At 41.7% G+C, this 19,425-nt stretch overlaps 1 protein-coding gene across 4 annotated transcripts in view; it reads left to right on the forward strand.

Moving 5' to 3' along the window:
* Nucleotides 1-19,425, forward strand: part of LOC121960465 (partitioning defective 3 homolog) — a 382,155-nt gene that overhangs the window by 280,951 nt on the left and 81,779 nt on the right. For all 4 annotated transcript variants that reach the window (XM_042510168.1, XM_042510170.1, XM_042510169.1 and 1 more), the window contains one exon: nucleotides 8,469-8,768. In XM_042510168.1, coding sequence (XP_042366102.1) covers nucleotides 8,469-8,768 — 300 coding nt within the window. The remainder of the gene's footprint in view (nucleotides 1-8,468; nucleotides 8,769-19,425) is intronic.

Below are 19,425 nucleotides of genomic sequence, written 5' to 3' on the forward strand. Positions count from 1 at the left end.
CAAAATAGGAGTCAGCGAGGAGGTGAGACAGATTAATTCGTAAAACCTGGCCTTTTTACCCTGCAATAAGGCTGCTACAGTTATATATTTAAAACTCTGACCTTGATATGATTCATGTAATTTAAGGTTTGGCCTGTGGTCCATGCAGACACAAACCGTTTATTTGAGTCAAAATGTTCTTCTCCATGGCATCTTGTGAGCCTCTTACGAGATGATGGAGAAGAGAGTACATAAATCCTCATCGCTGGAGCTCAGTGCAGTGCATCCACTTGATGAAGAGTGCTTATCAGCAGCATTTGTTTTGCTAAAATCTGGGAGATTTTAAACAGCGCCTGTGATTGACTGTTTCATGTCTCATCAAGCGACATTAGAACCTGCAGTTAGGCTGATCTGAATCTTTGTTCAGCCCAGCAGCGACAGCCATTACTCTGTTCTCTTCATTCCTGTGGACAGCACCCAAGACATCACTATCTGATTGGCTCATGTTGAGAGGACTGTGGAGACAACAAGCTCTCTGATTGGACCTTGGGTGGGTTGGAGAGCAGCAGTCCCTGCTATGGCCCTCATTCATGCAAGGCCATGGGGGAGAAGAGAGAGAAAGAAAGAAAGAAACACATGGCGGGTGGCGTTGGTGGAGCTTCTATCAGTCTCTCACTTATCTCTGCACACACTAGCCCTGAAACTATATTTTTCCAGCCAAAGAGGGAAGCACACAAAGACAACCTGACAATGTTCCTTCTTCATTTTCCGCCTGCACTGAACTCTGTTCCCTCTGTCTTTCTCTGTGGCAGCTGATTATGATGTCCATTCTCTCTTATCTGCTCGGCTCCGGTTGGCTTCTAATCAGCGGCCAGCACTCCACCGCCACTCTTCTTTGTACGCGCTCCCAGACCACAGCAGAGCACATCACTGCTTTTTTATCCTCGACAGTGGCCTGCTTCCTCTTGTTTGTTGTTTGACTTCCTGCTGACTCTAGACAAACAAGACCTGACCAGTGATTCTGGAGTGGGTCGGTCAGCACAATTCACTTTGGCAAAAAAGCAAACCTAGATTAGACGACACAATTTGGTGTTTTATTTAAAGGAATATTCACCCCCCCATTTGACCATTTGTGTATCAGTTATAACCCTTTCCCACCAAAATTTGTGTGTGCATGCAGGTTTTTCAAACACAGGTAAACCCACTAAATACTGCATTCCCACTCCCAGTGAACACACCGCTGCAGCACACGAGTCTGCCTTTATGTCAGCTTTTGTGAATGTGTGGGTTGTTTTGGTGGTGTGTCCATGTGACATCACAGACAGGCGGGAGAGCAGGTGAACAGTAAAAAGCAGCAGGCACAGAGGTCTTCGAAAACCTTTCAGTAGTTTCTTCTCTTAATATATATCTCTTACTCATTCTATCTTTCAAAGTCAGTGCAGATGTATTTGGATCTGTGTTTTAGCGTTGCCATGGAGGGGAAGAAATGTAAGTAGTGACGGCACCGTCAGCGGGTCATTGCATCTTGCCAGTTAAAGAGCTGAAATTACCACATTCACCCAGGTGTTGTATTCCCATCAATGGCCATATAAGCTATAGGCGATAAAAACCAGTGTCTACTGCAGAGTCATTTGACCAGGGTGTGAATGCTGATCATATGCATTCTCATTGCATAAAAAAGGCAGATTTTAGCAGGTTGGGTTTTTTTGTGCAGTGGAAATGAGCCTTTACTCACCCTGTGGTTAAAGAAGAAAGCTTTGCTTTTCTTGTATGGCTCTAGTATGAACATAGGATCCAGAAACGGAAACATATCTTCATAAATTGGGGTCATTTGGGGCCACGTTTAACAATAGCAAAACTACATCAAAACCTCTGTATACAAACTCTTATACACTTTGTGCGCTATAATCCAATCTCGCTAAGATGTTACTATTTATAACACATATAACATAAACAGTTTAGAACCTGCATGAGACTGTTAATGCAGTTTTTTTTAAATAGTGAAGTTTTAGGGAAAATGCATGTATTTGGGAAACACCAAGCATATGCCTGGATAAATGAGACCTGTGTTAAATGAGATGAGTTTTTGTGAGAGTTTGTAAACAGGTGTTTGGATAATGTTTTTATGTTGTTAAAAGTGGTCCTCTATGACTTCAATTCATCAAAAAGTGTCTCAGTATTTAGATTCTTCATTTGTAGTGGAGGCATAATTTAACCAAACACCGGATGAGAAATGATACACAAATGATCTTTTGAAGGATGAAGTGTTCCTTTAACAAAAGAGGAGGTCTTCTCACGTTCAGGGTACACTGAACTGCTATAAGGCAGATCGTTCCCTTTCTGTTTTTTCGTCACAGTGATTGTGGTACTAGTGTTATCATTCCACTTTGTCAAACCATCTCATTATTTCAGTATCCTATTTGAGTCTCATTTGCATAGTGAGTTCAAAGGAAGCTCCGACTGGCTGATTGGGAAGTGTGATTACATTTGTAATTATATTGATACCTACAGCAAGTTAATGCGATTGTTAACACTGTGAATTAACACCACGAAACTTGGACAATTATCTCCATGATTGCATTATGCTGTTATGGGCCAAGTGTCAACGCAAAAGATGGGCTATCAGAGGTTTGCGATTCTGCACAGACAGCTGCACGCCAAGTCATTTACCGCACTTTGATTAGATTCAGATACATTCTGCCCTCCATCTGCACTTCAGAACAATAGAACGTGTTTTGGTGAGGGAGGACTGAAAAGAAAAATCTATTCAAGGCGGCTGGATGAGAAAGTAAGAGAGCAAATACATTCTGTTTCATCCACCATGGTAACAATGCATATTGAAGAGGCAAGCTTTCAAAGCTTCTAAGTGTGTTGACTTCAAAATGAGTGTCTCAAAGTACAGACAGCCCCCCTCTCCTTCCTCCTTGTCTCCCCCCTGCCTCCCTTGGGTAGATTACACATTGACAAACATATGGAGAAGGAGTCTGCTGGCTTTGTTGGTCCAAAATAACAGCCCTGTTGGAAAAACAGCAAGATTTATTCAGTGTTGTGACGGACGACTTGAGGTGAGCTGACATGTTGCTACCAGTTCACACCAACCTCTCATTCTATCAATATGGTGTGTTAAAGTAATTACTTGACGTGACAATCTTCTACTTTCACATTCACGCACTGAAAGAAAGCTTCAGCAACAACCTCATTACAAAGTTGATGGAGGCACTCACACTCAGTGACAATGAACGACAAGACAAACAACAGGAAGAACAAGGGAACGTTGAAAGGTAGGAATGTTAAAGACAGAATAATGTCGTCCGGCTGACACATAATTCTCTTAAAGACATGGTCAGTCGGTGGATTAGGGGTTGAACTTCAACTGCCCTGAAACATCAACATTAGACTGTCTAGACTGTCTTTTAGCCAGAAGGAAATGCCTTTCCTCTGCACTGTTATGAAGAACAAGCAAGTAGGCATTGTATTTAATTTAAAGGTACATGTGAGGTCAATTCTGCTTCTAGGAATATAGAGTAAAAAACAGGCAACACACAGAGAAACAAAAGAAACGGAGCAATTAATGACAAAACACTGGAATTATCTTCTTTTCTGTCATCAGTTTAATTAAAATGAAAATCCACAGTTGGGCTGCAATGAAGCTCTACAGCTTGATTGTCCCCCTTTTGAAATAAAATATCCCCGGGCTGGTTGCATTAAAAGCTACAGTGTCCTCTCCTCTCAAACATAGTATCTGGTAAGAGCAGAAGAGAGGAGTAGGGCTGGTAATTGGGGCTGTACAGTAATAATGTGTTTAGTGTGGGCAGCACTTTCCTCAGTGTTTACATGCTGGGCCATTAATTGGCTAATGGAGTATATATGGTACCGCACGGGGGTGGTCTCTCAGGAGAAAGTGGGGGATGAATGGGGTCGGAAGTGGAGCGGCGGTTGCAGGTTGCCCAAGAAGAACGCAGTTAGCAGGTGTGCATGTAAGGTTTACAGCTAATGAGCATATTACTGAGCAGAGAAATGGCTTCCAAGTTGCAACCCTGTTTCCCACAAAACACATTCATGCGATTTGCTTGATGTTTTTCTGAAGCTCTGCATATGAGTCATGCGGAGGATGCTGTGGTGAATGGTTGGGTATACAGGGCATGGGGTTTATTAAAATGTAGAGATTGTCAGTAAAACAAGTGAAATATGTTAATAATGACTATTTTATGGATACTTTTATAAGATGCAATGCACACATAAATAGCAGGTGCGGTATGCTGGTGTGACATGGTCAGGGGTTAAATCATGCCTCCAATGGCACCATTGACAAGCTAAAAGACCAAGTGCAAAATTACCAGCATGTGTATGATATTTCATTGCTGTCACACAGTGGAAAATATGCAAAATATCAAAATTGCTGCTGACAGATCAGAACCATGTTCGAAGTCTATGCAGAATCCTGAAAAAATAAATGGAAACAAGTGTGCTCTGAGTTTTATGGTGTGGCCATTAGTGTAATTTTCCAGTAACACACCCTAGATAGGCAAATATGTGCACAGTTCCATTCATGACACAGCTGGTTGTCTGCACAAACGCATGGTTAAAAAATAAGTACATCTCTGGCCTAAGAATTTACATCCATACTAAGACCTCTGGCTACACATCTTTACTTAGCATTTTTATAATTTTACGGCAGTCAAGCAAAAGCTGTCAACCTCAAACAAGATAAAAAGTCAATATGTCACTGAAAGTTATTTGGATTCATCTTCAGCAAACCATGATAGGCACATAATTCTGTGGCAATCCATCCAGTAGATATCTAAATATTCTGTGAAACCTTTGAACATTCTAACTAGACTTGCTGCAGGTGTTAGATAAAAAGTCACAAAATCACCAAAGTCAGTAGGATTCATCCTCTTGGAACCATGAATGTTGGTACCAAATTTCAATTGAAGTCTTTTTAGTAGTTTGACCAAAGTGGTGGATCAGCATTGTCATGCTTAAAGCCACGCAAGCAAACTCAAAAATGGAATCTGTGCGGCACTCCCAACAAAACTTATACGATTCTCTGAAATGTGATTTGTTACATGACACTCATGATCCATTCTTGACACATCAGCAGGAGACTTCTAGCAAAAAAAAACATGCACTTGTTTATGCAGTATTCCCAGTTTGTCACAGTAAGACCCACAGCCAACTGGCAAAGGGGGGAAAGTTAACACTGTGTGATTGTCCAGCTTTTCTTTCTGACAGCCAGAACAAGTTGTAATAGGCCTCTCACTGCAGACTGGCAGGTCTGGATTGTGGATATGTTTTCTCCACAAACAGGCAGACAGATAAGTCCTTTGTACAAACACATATGCCATGACTATTCCACTGAAAAATGTGACAGATGTGATGAATCGAAACAAAAGCTTATTTTGAGAGTTGATGAGTGGATAAAAGCAACAAAGTTACGAGGCAAGATGGACCGGATAGATGGTAATGACGCTAATGACAACACCGTAAATCACATGGTATCTCATCTGGTATTTTTTGCTTGTTAATATCCTTTTATTGAAATGCACCTATTAGCTTTATCCATGTCAGACTCCCAGGGCCTGGAAGAGAAGTCTCTCTCTTTTAGCTTCATGTCGCCAGTCTAGCCAAGGCCATTATCTCGTCCCAAATGTCAATATTGCCGTTTTTATGAATCTGATTAGTCATAAAACGCCAGAGGGTTTTGAGATCCCAGTGGACTTCCTTGAACCTGTGGTAACATCATTGTCTGGCCCTTCCTGGCAGAGATCTGACATCACTTTAGCCAGATGGCAGGTGAAAGGGCTTCTGGGAATTAGTGTTTCTCTCCCTTTGAGGCTTGTTTTCTATTTCCTGACAGTGCGTGCTAAAGTGAGACGACAGCGAGCGCACACAACTGTGCTGTGAGTTGATAATAATTTCCATAATGTACCTGGTCCGCGACAATGCAAAAAATACACCAAACCAGCTTAGAGGCTTTATAGATGACTGCATATCATGCAACATTGCATCAGGCCTCCATCAAAATCTCATTCCGCAGATAATGCTGAGAAAATGGGATTTTGGACGGCTAAAAATAAACAAGGCAGTCTATGGGTAGGATGTGGGAATTGGGTTAATTCGGCATTGAAAAATGGTGATTGTTTGAAATGTGATTACTGTTATTAAAATACACAGACATAGGAGAGAAAGTCAGGCTGTGGGGGATTCTAGCGCCGTTCCAGGCCTGCCAATCATCTGCGAGAAGCAGCGCTGAAGGGTCAGGGGTCAGTTATGACCTGAGGTAATAGGGAAGTCTAGCGCCAGTGGGAGGTAGCGTGCTAGCATGCATGTGTGTGGATGTGTGTGTTACCCTACTGCAGGGACACAACATCTGGAACCAGTGAGCAGTCTGGTGGCTGCTGCCAGGGTCACCGCAGTGGGAGGTCAGCTCCCCCCTCTGCCTGTCTTCAGCCCTTTCTGCTCCCCGCTGCCCACCTCCCCAGCTCCTACAATGCCAGCTCTCCTCACTCCCATGCAACACCATGACTGAGTCTTGTTAGCTGCGGACAGATGGGCGTTCACATGGAACCATTCTCCGAGACAGGAAAGGGTCCTGTGAAAGGCTCTGTTGTGTGGAAGTGGTCCTGGGGAGAGGAATAGCATGGAGGGAAAGGAAGGGGCTGGAGGGAGGACGAGGAGGTCTGACTGTCTCCCTCCCACCTCCTCTTGTTAGAGGGCCGGAGGGATAAGATCAGTGCACTCGCCTCAGCCTTCTAATGGCTCATGGAAAGCCACATATTTGAATAATACTGCTTGGGTTCTTTTACAACAGTGAAAGACATTTTTCTCCATCCTCATTCTCTCCTACTTAGGAGAAGAGAGTCCCTTTAGAAGTTTGAAGGGCAGAGGCCTCTTCCTCAGGTCTGGGCTGATCAATATCTGAGATTAAACTTAAAAGTTGGAATGCTGCTGTAATCCTCCCTGAGTCTCGGGTGGAATATTACTTTTTTTTTTTTCATTTTTTAAACACATCTCTTTAACCTGAGTTACCTCCTTACTGAACATTTCTTATGCAATTGCCAATAAAAGGATAGTACGGATTTTTGCCACTTAAAGGGATAGTTCATTTTTTGTTTTTTTTTAAGTGGGGTTTTATGAGGTACTCATCCATAGTCATTGCACTACCTACAGGGGGTGATGATCAGCACGCTCCCAGTTTGCAGAAACAGGCTGGAGTCTGTGTATGCTATATTGAGAGTATTTTCATTGTTTGACTTTGCTTCAGACAGTCCTTTTCCAGGAAAGTCAAGGAAAGCTGTTAGCGGCTTCAGTTCTCCATCTATGCACTCATCAAAGCCACCAGACTGTTGACAAAAACATTCAGTCATTTTATCTCCCTGAACATGGAAGCTGCTGGTCTACTACTATCATGATCAGTTATTTAGTTTGTGTTATTATGTGACCTTGGTGAGTCCGAACTAACCATTTTAAACCCCAATCACACAAACAAAATAACTGTTCAAGTTGGCAGTAGACCAGCAGCTCCTGTGTTCAGTGATGTTAAATTACTGTTTTTCTCAATGGAGTCTGGCTGTTAAGAGAGTTATAGAATGGCCTCATTTTCCCTGTGGAAATCACTGTGTAGCATTAAGGTAAACTTGTAAAAAAAATACTCTCAATATAGTGTACACTGTAACTTACATTGAATTTTTTAGGTGGTACTTTTTTTGGTGGCTAAAATATGTTTTGCTGCTGTCCCATCTACAGCAGTAGATTGCTTTACTTCCATGTCGGACTCCAGTCTGCTTCTACAAACTTGGGGAGCACCGACTGACACCTACTGTGTGTGATATACTATCTATGGATAAGTACCCCATAAAACCCCACTTCAAAAAAACTGAGCAATCCCTTTAAGACCTCATATACCATCAAGTATCTCATTTTTCTTCTAGGTACATTTACTACTCTTTACTAAGAAAAGCATGTAATTTGTAAATTAGCATCTTTTAGGGAAAGTTTTTGAAAACTTTTCCAGTCGTTTAAAAACAACAAAAAACTGGATGTGTTTCTATCAGCAGAGCTGGAACAAATGTTACATATAGGCTTCCTCAGCATCGAAATAAACAAACTCATTCCCTGGAGAACATATAAAGAATCTTTCAAGAACGGATTAATATTGGGCAATTTGATATGGTTCTTTTGCACGAGCTGAAGTTGGCCAAATGCATAGTTTCACACAGTCATAGAAATGGAATTGGCAATATTTTATGGGCATTTCAAACCATCCAAAACCACTTTTACTGCTTAAGAATTATAGCATTTCTTAGGCTGATAACGTGAAACTTAGTCATTTATGACTCTTCAAATGTATTTCTGTCACAGTTTGAGGAGAGTGAGTAAATCATATTGAATTCTTGCTTTTCTGAGTGTAATGTGTGGTTTGCCAGATGATTCACAAATAATATGAAGTTATTTCAGACTTTTTCTCTTTAATGTGTTTCTCACAGAATACAGGCCAAAATGCGGGAGCTTCGGGAAAAGCAGGCAAAGGAGAGAGAATATGCTGAGATTCAAGATATTGTCGGTGGCACATTCAGCTCAGATGACGAGCACACCTACGCTGGCATCGGATCATTAGACTCATCAGTGGATAGCAGCATGGACCCTTACAGCCACCACTACCATCTCCCCCAGAGTCCCCAGAGCCCCCAGCTTCCCTTGAGCCCACAGGACAACGGTCCACCCCTGGAGGCTTTGTATGCCCAGGTCAACAAGCCACGCAATGGACGCCCTGCAGCTTCAGACAGGTAGGGGTCAACCAGAAGATAACCATACACAAATGTTTCAAAACGTCTCTACATACACATCGACAATACTCAAGGCTCAACAGCATGCTTTGTAACTCTACCTTCCTCGTTCATTCAAACGACACTAACTAGCTCTGTGCCCAGTGCTTAAGCTTTGCAACAATCTAGTTCATTTACACCTCATCTATAATGTATAAGCAGTGGTGTGATTGCATTTACTTTTACCTGTCAGGGGTGACACATGCTGCACGGGAAAACAATGAATTTCACACAGGTTTTTATCACTGCTTTGTCCCACAAGGCATTGCCCCGTGCAAGCAGGTAGAATCCACAGGCAAGGTAAAACAACAACAGGAGCCTATCAGTAATTCTCTATGTGCTAGAATTTAATATCAGGCAGTCTTTTTTTTTTCAATATCCTTGGATCACAGCTAATCCTCCCCGGCCTCTCACACACCTCTTTCAGAGTCACACTGAATGTGACTTCAGCTTGTTTGTCGCTGGGGGGTTGTACCGCTCATAACCTCCACGTCAACACGAATATTTGATGTGATGACAAAGTCACACTGAGCTTAAGTTTCACATTGCTGTGTTGATAGCCTAATGCCCAAAGGCCTGTATTGAGTTAGCACAATATGCTTTTATTTATGTATATATGTCAGAGCTGTATTGATCAATCGATAAGTTGTCAATTATGAAATCAATCGCCAATAGTTTGATAATCAGTTTACTTTTAAGAAGAAAATTCTTTGATTCAAGTTTCCTAAATGTAAATATTTTCTGGTTGCTTTACTCTTCTGTAATAAGAAACTGAATATTTTTGGCTTAAGGACAAAATAAGACATTCAAAGAGGTCACCTTGGACTTTGGGAAACACTGATTGACATTTTTCTGACATTTTATAGACCAAACAACTAATAATTTTATAGAGAAAATAATGAGCAGATTAAATGACACTAAAAAATGTCAGTGTTTCTCAAAGCCCAAGATGACCTCCCAAAAATGTCTTGTTTTGTCCATAACACACAAAGATATTCAGTTTACTGTCATAGAGGATGCAAGAAAGCAAAATAGAGTCACTTTTGGGTTTTTCTTTTATATAATGCTCCTTGTTCCCCTGCTGAGTTGGTGTTATTAGGGCCACAGCTTTTCTGTAGGTCATATCCAATGGAGACACGTCAAGAGATTTCTGTCCCCATGGTCTCCTAGAGCCTTTCAGTGTGTGTTATTAATGGATCGGATAATACCCACCTCCTGTGATTGACAGCTGTCACTTGGGGACTTGTGACCTTTCACTGCTGGGCTCAAGTGGGGTGAGGTGGAGTGCATGTGTTAGCGTGTGTGTGTGTGTGTGTGTGTGTGTGTGTGTGTGTGTGTGTGTGTGTGTGTGTGTGTGTGAACTTGACAGAGCACCTCTGTGGTGAGTGTTTATTAAGAGGATTTAGAGAGGTAGAATCTCCATCCTGTAACACCCCCCCATGACAGTCAGAGTAGATATGACAAGGTTATCTGGCCTCTCTGATAGCCGGCTAAATCCATGTGCCAATACATCCGGGGCTCAGTGAAGGCCACTGATCCATGTGTCTAAACTGAAGGTTACCTCCACATGTTTCCTGAGGATAGCCTTGTTGTGTCATAACAGCTATCTACTGTAAACTATCCCACTTCCCAAGCACAGTTTCGTGATAAGCCTGAAAGCTCGCTGAAAAAGAGAAGGCGAGACAACAGTTGACTGGTGTTCAGTGAGCCTGTTTATTGCGATCACAGGACTTTAAGATGTTGGTCAGTGATAGACATGATGCTATTGATTCTCAGTGGGAATATCAATAAGCTGGCAGGGATACAGTATAAAAGATTTAACATTAGACAACACGGTGAGTGATTAGTCTCTCTTTCTCCTTCATTGCCAGAGGGAATATTAAAAGCTATCCACATAGTGGCTCTTACAGAGAAGTAAAGAGACAAGAGAGTCAAGAAAAGCATTAGAGGTCTGATTGTAAACACATGCTCTATTATGTAGATATGACTTTTAAAAACATTTTTCAAATAGTTTTGGTTGCTTCAGTTTATTCAGATTCAGTCAATTTCCCTGTGAGCAGTGGAGGCTGTGGCCTATCTCTGGGACTCTCTTGCTGGAGAGAATACATTTTACTATTTATTAGGTCGTGCCTGAAATTCATCGGTTTCAAAAAACAAATAACATAAAAACGAACCTGTTATCTTTTCCTTCCTGCTCTCTTGTTTTAGCAGCTTCCTGGAAATAGTGAATTCTCACCTTCACAGGTTTATTTCAGCACGAAAAGCTTAGTGTTGCATGTTAATTATAAACACAAGCTCATATTTAGTTTGGGGTCTGAGCTTTAAGTATTGATAGCGCAGTATGGAGTTTTATTTGCAGGGACAGGATTAGCTGTCGCAACTGTTGTGATTATATTTGAAATATGCGCCGCATGTTCAACACTGCATTTTTGTTTTGCACCTCTCGCTGCTTTGCATATCTTGTGTATGCCAGCCCGGCTGTATGCCTGTAATATTTGTCTTGCTGCCTTTGAGATATAATAATATGCACTGGTTCTTATTTAGCTCAGAGGCTTTCTATTTACGATTTGCAAAAAGGAGCCTGAAACACATTCAGATTCAAGACTCCTGTCACTTGCCTATCATAACAAACATAAACAGTAATTTGCATTTCCAAATTAAACGTAATGGAACTTTCATTGTCAAATATAAAGCGCCAACACAACGGAATTTGCAATTACGCCTGACTGTCCCATGTATCAAAGCAGCAAAATTGGATGGAGAACTTTTGTTTTGCCATTTAGAGATCAAGTATGACCTACAATTTCTTTACTTTATAATCCTGCCGCTGCTGCTTGACCTAATGTCCTGAAGCCGCAGAACTTCCTGTTGAAGGTCAGGAAAAAGGAAATGGATGAGGTTTGTTTAGGGAAGGCTCTTCATTCCTGGCTGTCAGTCAGTCTTCAGTATGAAAGAGCAGAATGAGTTGTGTTTAACCCTGACCTGGATACTGTTACCGCCTTCTGAGGTGGGCCCTGGAGAAACACACTCTGATCAAAGCGGCAGATTAAGGATCCTATCTCAAAGGGATATTTAGCCTCGTTTCCGTCGTTCAGTCTGGCTCAGTTCAGTTTTTTACACATTAGAACGGTTAGTTTTCACCTTTTGTTGTCAAAACGTGTGGATGGTAGCAAGAGAACAATTCAATTTTATTCTGTTTTTTCATCACACCTCTGTTGAGGTATATAGCATACTGATCCTTAACTAAAAGATGGAGCTAGAAACACTGCGGCCTGTAATTGGTCAAAAGACAACAATCACTCTTGCTCTACAGTGACTCAACGCACAAACCCACTATTTTAAAATTTTTCTGAAATATTTGCATGCAAATCTGTTTCACTGGCGATCAGCTAATTGCAGACATTTCTCTGCATCATCAGTAAAGAGGAAATACATCGAAAGCTGGATGGGGCGGTGACTATAATAATAGCTATTACTATTTGGTAACAACCTTCACACAATAAAGAATACTGTCTGTGGTGGAAATGCACAACAGATCTAGGCTTCAGGTACATGTCTATATGGGTTACTGCCGGTTCTAAGGGAACCGCATTTGGTTGAAATCAGCTTTTGAGCCAGGCAGTAATGTTCAGCAATAATAATAAGAATGATGATAAACCTTATTTATATAGCACCGTTTATACAAGAAATGCAGCACAGAGGGCTTTAAAATAAGGGCACTGTAAGCACAGAGAGCTTGGCCAGCAAGGCAATTCCGCATAAAAAGACATTTAAAACAGTTTAAAACAAGAATTAAGGGCTTAAAATCGTAAATTAAAAATAAATCATAAACTCAAGTAAGATACCAAATTCTAAAAGAATTGCAGCAATCTGAAGTGTAAAAAGAGGCATACACAATTTTCACCAAAATAAAATAGTTTCTTGAAATAAGATAGTTCTAGTTAAGTTTGAGACGAGATTTCATACAGGAAAGATACATTTGTTGATTTGTTTGTTTTTCTATATATCACATCTAAGGTGAGCCAGCACTCTGATGTGACTACACTCCCCTGCCTCTTACAGCATTGCAAATAGTATTATCAGGGGATATTAGCATGGTGCAAGCCATCTCCTGATAATCATATGACCTCTAAAGGCATAGCACAACTGCACAAATCCTACCTTGTAAAATTGGTTCCAAGGACCAAGTAAATGGAAGTAAATTAAGTTGAAATTAGCCGACAGCCTTCCCTTATTTTTCAGTCTGCGCTGGGAAAAACAAACTAAATGCCGAACAGAGGCAGTGAGTGTCGGAGAATGACTCCATTCAAACTAATCAGTATCTCCCATCTAAAAGCCACCTATTCAAACATTCACATAGCTGGAGAGACATCAAACAATCGTGGTAGACCCAGGAGTTTAAGATCTCATGGCTTTGTTTACTGTACGTCCCTCTGTGCTGTCATTACAACACGACATTTGAGTCAAACAGAAGAAGATTTTTTTTAGATCCACTCAACTAATTAGAGACACTTAGGGGCCTTTTTGTTGATGTGGGTTGGTGCTCCTTTTAAGAGGAGGTGGGGTCCATATGTCTGGAATTGCCAGTTATTGTATAGTTTTGCATCTTTGACTCATTTCATGCTTTGTGTGTTTACGCACATGTGCATGCATTTTATGCTATAATAAAGGCATTCACTCATGACCGGCCAAAGCTTTCAAAGCTGCACTCTTGTTTATCCACTGTAGTTAATAAGAAGAGGCTGCAGCTGGATAAATAGCCCGGGTATACGCCTCTCTCTCTCTGATAGACCTTTAGTAATGGAGCCCTAATGGGAAGGTCACTGTGACTGTAAAGCTGGAATGAGTCAGACCTGAGCCTATAAACCCTCAGAGATACAAGGACCCCTGGCTGCTGTGGGTGTCCAGAGATCCTGCCCATTCTGCCATATCGGGTTTTACTGTTCCTCTACGGGATCACGCTACAACAAGAGCTCATTTGACAATTTATTACCAACCTCCATGTTATTAGACCTGGCAGCACCGGTGGTGTTTTGACAATCCTGTCAGACCCAGTAAAACTGAAGGGCACCAATAGAAATGCAGGATTTATTCCTGTTCAGTTTTGTTAAAACCTTATATAAAGCAAACGTACATATCGTTTTTCACCCTAAAATGTGTAGCATGAATTCTAGACGTAAACCCCTGAACAGTGTTTTCTTTTTCTGTTGTTTTCTTTCACCTTATAGAAAAAAAAAAAGTTAGGCCCAGCAAAATAGAATGACCTCATTTCTCGACAGGCAACCGACAAGTCAACCCCTCCATCTGCCGAGGGACCACGGGGTTTGGGTGACTGGCGTTGGATGCTGCGTTTCAGAACGACAACCTGACAGGTGCCAGGCTCGATGGGATTTGTGGGAAGCGAGCGTGAAACAAAGCATCACCTTTGAAACCGCAATTTGATTGACTGCTGCTCCCATTACCCAGTCGAGTTTCTAAAGCTCCTTAGAGCATGGGCGAGGAAGAGTCAGAGAGACACAGAGAGGAAGAGGTGGGGGGGAATAAGATATGGAGCTCACAGAGCTCAGCAGTGCAAAGCCCTTGAAGTCCTCTGCAACTCAGCAGCTCCAGAGAGGCTGGCAGGCAGGCAGCGGAGAGAGAAAAAGAACCCAAAGAGTCCTCACCTAAAGAAACACTCAGTGTGCTGTTTTTGCTCTTGCTCTCTCCACACCAGAATTCAGTCAGAACCTCCACTTTGCATGGTTTTGAAATTGGATTATGAGGTAGCTAATGCATTTTCCGCAGCTGATAAAAGGTCAGGCTTTTCATCTCTGGAGAAAGTTTGTGAGGATTTCTCCCCCCTCGCTCGAGGCTGGAAGATTCGGGAGGTGCGGTGAGACAAGTACTCAGACGAAGGGTCCTTTTCGGCTGCCCACCGCTGCTTAAAAACGTCCCCTCCTAAATTTCAGAGCCACACGCTTTCATCCTCACTATTGCCTGGATCATCATCACTAAGAAAAACTCATTTGGCTTGTTTCTTATGGACCCCATCAGGTTTTTTGGATGAGAAAACATCACAGAACCATTCCAATGAGGACACATAATCATTAGGTTTTATTCTGTGCTGTAATGTTTGAATGGACCCTCAGATGACTCAATTAAAGTAATACAGATGGAGAGTATGTTCTTAACAAACCTCAATCACATGATCATTGAGCCAATCTGAAGTAATCGCTTTTTTTTTTTTATTGTTTGCTGTCTCTTATTTGACGTCTGTAATTAACTCCGCAATCAACAATCAGTCTCTGTGAATTTTATAGTCTATATTTTCATTTAGATGCAATCAAAGCGAGATTAACAACACTTTCTGACTGCAACATCTGTAGCTTTGATTAAATCCTACCTCTCAATAATTCATTGGTAAACAAATGAATCTTTTACGACCCCTTGCATCTGCGTTAAGACTTTAATAACAGCTCGTAAGTCTCTAATAGCATTTTCTTGCTGTTCTCCGGGGAGTAAAAATTGATATGTCTAGCGTCAAGGAACAGTTTGCTTTAATGTGACTCATGCATTACTGGTAACTAATTACATTTTACTTTGGTATCTGTGTTATTCCAGAGTGTTTTTGTCTGCGGTATCCAGTTCCTTCACCTTCTGTCGGCTGCCAAGCTAAACACGACTCAGAGTTGATGCTGACTGCGTGACATTTTATTCCAAGGGCCGTGGCAGCATGTTTTGCCGCTGCCTTTTGTTTGTCTCTGACATCCACCGGCATTTTCCATTACTCCCTCTGAGTGTCCTTGTGTGGGTGTGAAATTAGTGTCACAGCGAGTGTGTGGGGCAGTGTCTTCTCCTGCTCTAATTGAGAATTTAAAAAAATTGGACACAGAGGTGATGGGATTTTTTAAAAGTTAGCCCCTGTTGAGGGAGCTGCGGATGCAATGAATGAGACTGGGTGAATCCTCAGGTCAGCTGGTGTTTCTCTGCACTCGGTAAACCTGTACAGATGATGCTCCAGTCCCCATACAGCTTTGGCAAAGCCCGATGTAACCTGTGTAGATAGGTTACAAAATTAGGGTCCAAGTCCAATATACAGACACATTCTCACACTGACTTTTGCCCCTTCCTCCCAGCTTTCTCTGTGCCATAGCGATAGTGCAAGAGAAGCCCAATGCACCAAATGCACATCAGCCTTATCGCTACACAGATAGCTACGTGTATCTCCCAGGCAAAGCAAGTGAATTATTTTTCTGGTCCGCTTTCATTTTTTTTTCACCCTCCCGCTTCGGAGTGGGCCCCTGTGGGATGGATGTGATGAGATGGAGCACGCAGAAGGCAATTTATCCTCCGTTTGTACCATTACGTTCATTTAAGAAAGCAAACAGCCTGAAAGCAGATCGAGAAAGAGAGAGAGTGAGGGAGGGAGGGTGAGAAGGAGATATAGACCCACCTCAGCTTCAACGTTCAAACATCAAGCTGATCAAGCTGATTAAGGTTACAGTGTGTATTTTATCAACATCCCTCAAATGGGAAGCCTGGAAGACATGCATACAGTACCTAATGAATTTTCACAAGAAGATGAAAGGAAAAGGGGAGCGTGCCATTTAGGGCAGGCGTGCCCCAGCAGACAACACAGGGAGTGAAGAAGGGGGGAGGTTTGGATATGGCCGAGGGCTGCCGAAGCCTCGTTTGTTGATCGGCACCGGAGGGCATCTCATTCCCGGCAATCAGCAGCTGCAAATAGACAGTTAATCCCCCCCTCAACTCTCCTGAAGGCTGCAGAAGCCTGACACCGTAACTGACTGTGCCACGCGGAGGAGAGATTAACAAAATAGACAAGCATTTGCAAAGCCCCGCAAGTTTTTCTATACAATTTAGAGTGAATGTGATGATTTGTTTTGAGAATGTCACAGCGACTAATTGGGAGAGAGCACATGGAGAACATGCTGTTAGTAAATGTGGGGTGCAATTTTTCTCTGAATTCAATCACTGAGAAATCCATTTTGATTGAATAACACACGCTGTTATGTGAATATGTGGTTTCTGTGAAAAGCTCTGGTTTTCACATGACAGATAACCCAATTTCATAAACTAATCACGGGTTCTGTGTGCTAACATAGCATCACGGCTTTCATCCCGGCTGCCTGCCATTCTCACACAAGTGCCAGAAATAGATCAGGTGAGGAATGTGATTGAGAGGCAGGTGACTGCGGAGCGTGTATTCGCACTATGAACTGTGGCAGCAAGCAGATGACTCTCAGCCCTTCTCATGCTGCTTTCATCTTCAGTTATGCTGAATGTAAACACACACATACACACTAAAGTGATCTCAGAGTGTCTGGCAGGGACGCTAACTGCTGCATTTTTCCGTCTGTACACTCATGTTTGTCAGCCAGGGAGGTGAGGCCGGGGAAGTGATTGTTCACTGTAAAGTGAAAGCTGGTAAAGGCATCAGGGAGTGTTTAGGGCTTCCCCTCTCACAGTAAATATGACTTGTGGTAGACAGGAGAGCAGAAACTGGGCAAAACAGAGACTGAAATGCAACTGTTGAGCAGAGCTCAACTCAATAAGGCATAGTAGCGCTGGTTTACAGAGTGAATACAAAAATAAAGGTTAAAGGATTAGATCCATCAAGCTGTCATTGTATCAAGTCAATATTAGCCTCAATTTAAAATTAAAAATAAGCGAGTCAGTTTTGTTTGATGTCAGGATGATGGAGGTTACTCCCTGACTGAAAAAAACAGGTAAACAGCCAATCTCCATTTCAACAGAAAAAAAAGTGGAAGAATTCAAGCTCTCATTTTGTTCATCTTACTTGAAAACCTCAGCCAAATACTGAAACGTAGGCCTATGTCAGACATTACCTTTATGTATTCTAAGCAATATGTCCAGGAGATCCTTTAGATACTGTTAAATGCTAAAAAATATAGTCTTTCAAAATGCATTGAAAGGTCAAGTATGTAATTCTGGGTATAGAAGATAGTCTGCTGCAGCACCATGTACACAGCTTTGCTCTACTGGCGATTGGAATGGAGCCTGCAGCCTACTTGTATTGGGTTTACCCATGTTTGATAAACCCACGCTCATGCACAAATTTTGGTGGAAAAGGGATAGTACAGATGACTAGACCAAACCACACCATACAGAACGCTAGACTGCAGATCTTTACTCCTTGGAGCTAGTTTATCTTGATGTTTCATCTCCTCACCTGTGTCCTTAGCAAAGTATTGACCAGGGACCACCAAGCAGCCTGCCTGCCCTCAGATCTATTGCTAACTGATACAGTGGTTCATATTTCTTAGATTATGTTTGCCATGTGTTTACAATGTGATAAATTATGGATTGCCAGTTTGTTGAAATATAATGCTAAACTCGCAATGGCAGTTTTGGTTTAACCCACTGGTTTTATCCTACTTTGCATCACTTTCACATACACTGGAAAATAGACAAAGCAGTACATTAATGATACTTCCAGAATCAACTCTACACTGTTTTAAGACTGAATAACTGTCGAAGGGGTTGACTGCTGACCCTCATAATTTAAACATCACTACTTTCATTGTCAGAGTAAATGCTTGAGGACTGATATTGCAGTGATGGCATCATCCCTGTGCCCTTGCACAACACATAAATCAGCTGACAATCAGTTTACACGATAAGAAATGTGTCAAAAATGTTTGAGAAAACACCAATAACTTGTGATTTATTTGGCATAAAATCTCGACACTGCTTAACTAGCCTTTAAAAATATATTTTTTAATACTGGCACAAAATGACACTGGTTGGCAGAAATAATATTAAATCAGTGGTTGCGGTATTGACCTTAAACTGCCAGTTTATATTAAATGTAGTACATTTTAAAAAACTTTAACTTAGATATTTTCCTGTTATTCCCTTACTGCTGTAATGACAGAGCTCTACGACTGAAGCTGTTAGAAAGGGTTAAAATCTGTAACATTACAAATGTACAAGGCCACTAAATAGTACAGACAGCAGAGATTTAGGCCTAAAAGTTTAATGCTGACCAATGGTTTCTGCATCCACCAGATTGTGTCCTGAACACTATTTTCTAAGTGGTCGCAGGGGTAACAACTGTATCAAGAAGTTAGTCCCTTCTAATCGAAAGCCAGCCAGTGTGTACAGGGCACGTAATTAAATTTACCTTGCCCACATCTGAACCAGCAAGCCTGTGCACTCAACACAGACCAGCATTAGTTCTCTCTATTTTAAGAGAAGTATCCATATTCCTTTGTCAGACTACGCCATTGTCGTTCCAATCCCCGTGCCTTGAACGAGCTCCCAGCGGCAAATCGGATCTCAGTGAGAGCCTTTGTAATTACAGCGAGCTGAATGGGTGAATACGTCCCAAATCCGCAAGACCATCCAGCGACACATTCCATCTGTCTTAAGCCGCCTTCCAATATTTGAGATCGACTCATGAAGAGGTATTGAAATAGTGCACTCCATCACCTTTTTTTCTGCTGTTTGTGACAGAATTCTGTTAAGTCTTTTGAAAGTTTTAGTCAAAATTTGTCATCGTTATGTCTTGCGAAATGTAGGCCTTTCGCAGCAGTTCTGGAGAATCATTTCTGGTATAATAGGGTTACACTCCAATTTAACATGTTGATAACGTTAC

The sequence above is a fragment of the Plectropomus leopardus genome, chromosome 21 (genome assembly GCF_008729295.1).
Source record: "Plectropomus leopardus isolate mb chromosome 21, YSFRI_Pleo_2.0, whole genome shotgun sequence".
Classification (NCBI taxonomy): domain Eukaryota; kingdom Metazoa; phylum Chordata; class Actinopteri; order Perciformes; family Serranidae; genus Plectropomus; species Plectropomus leopardus.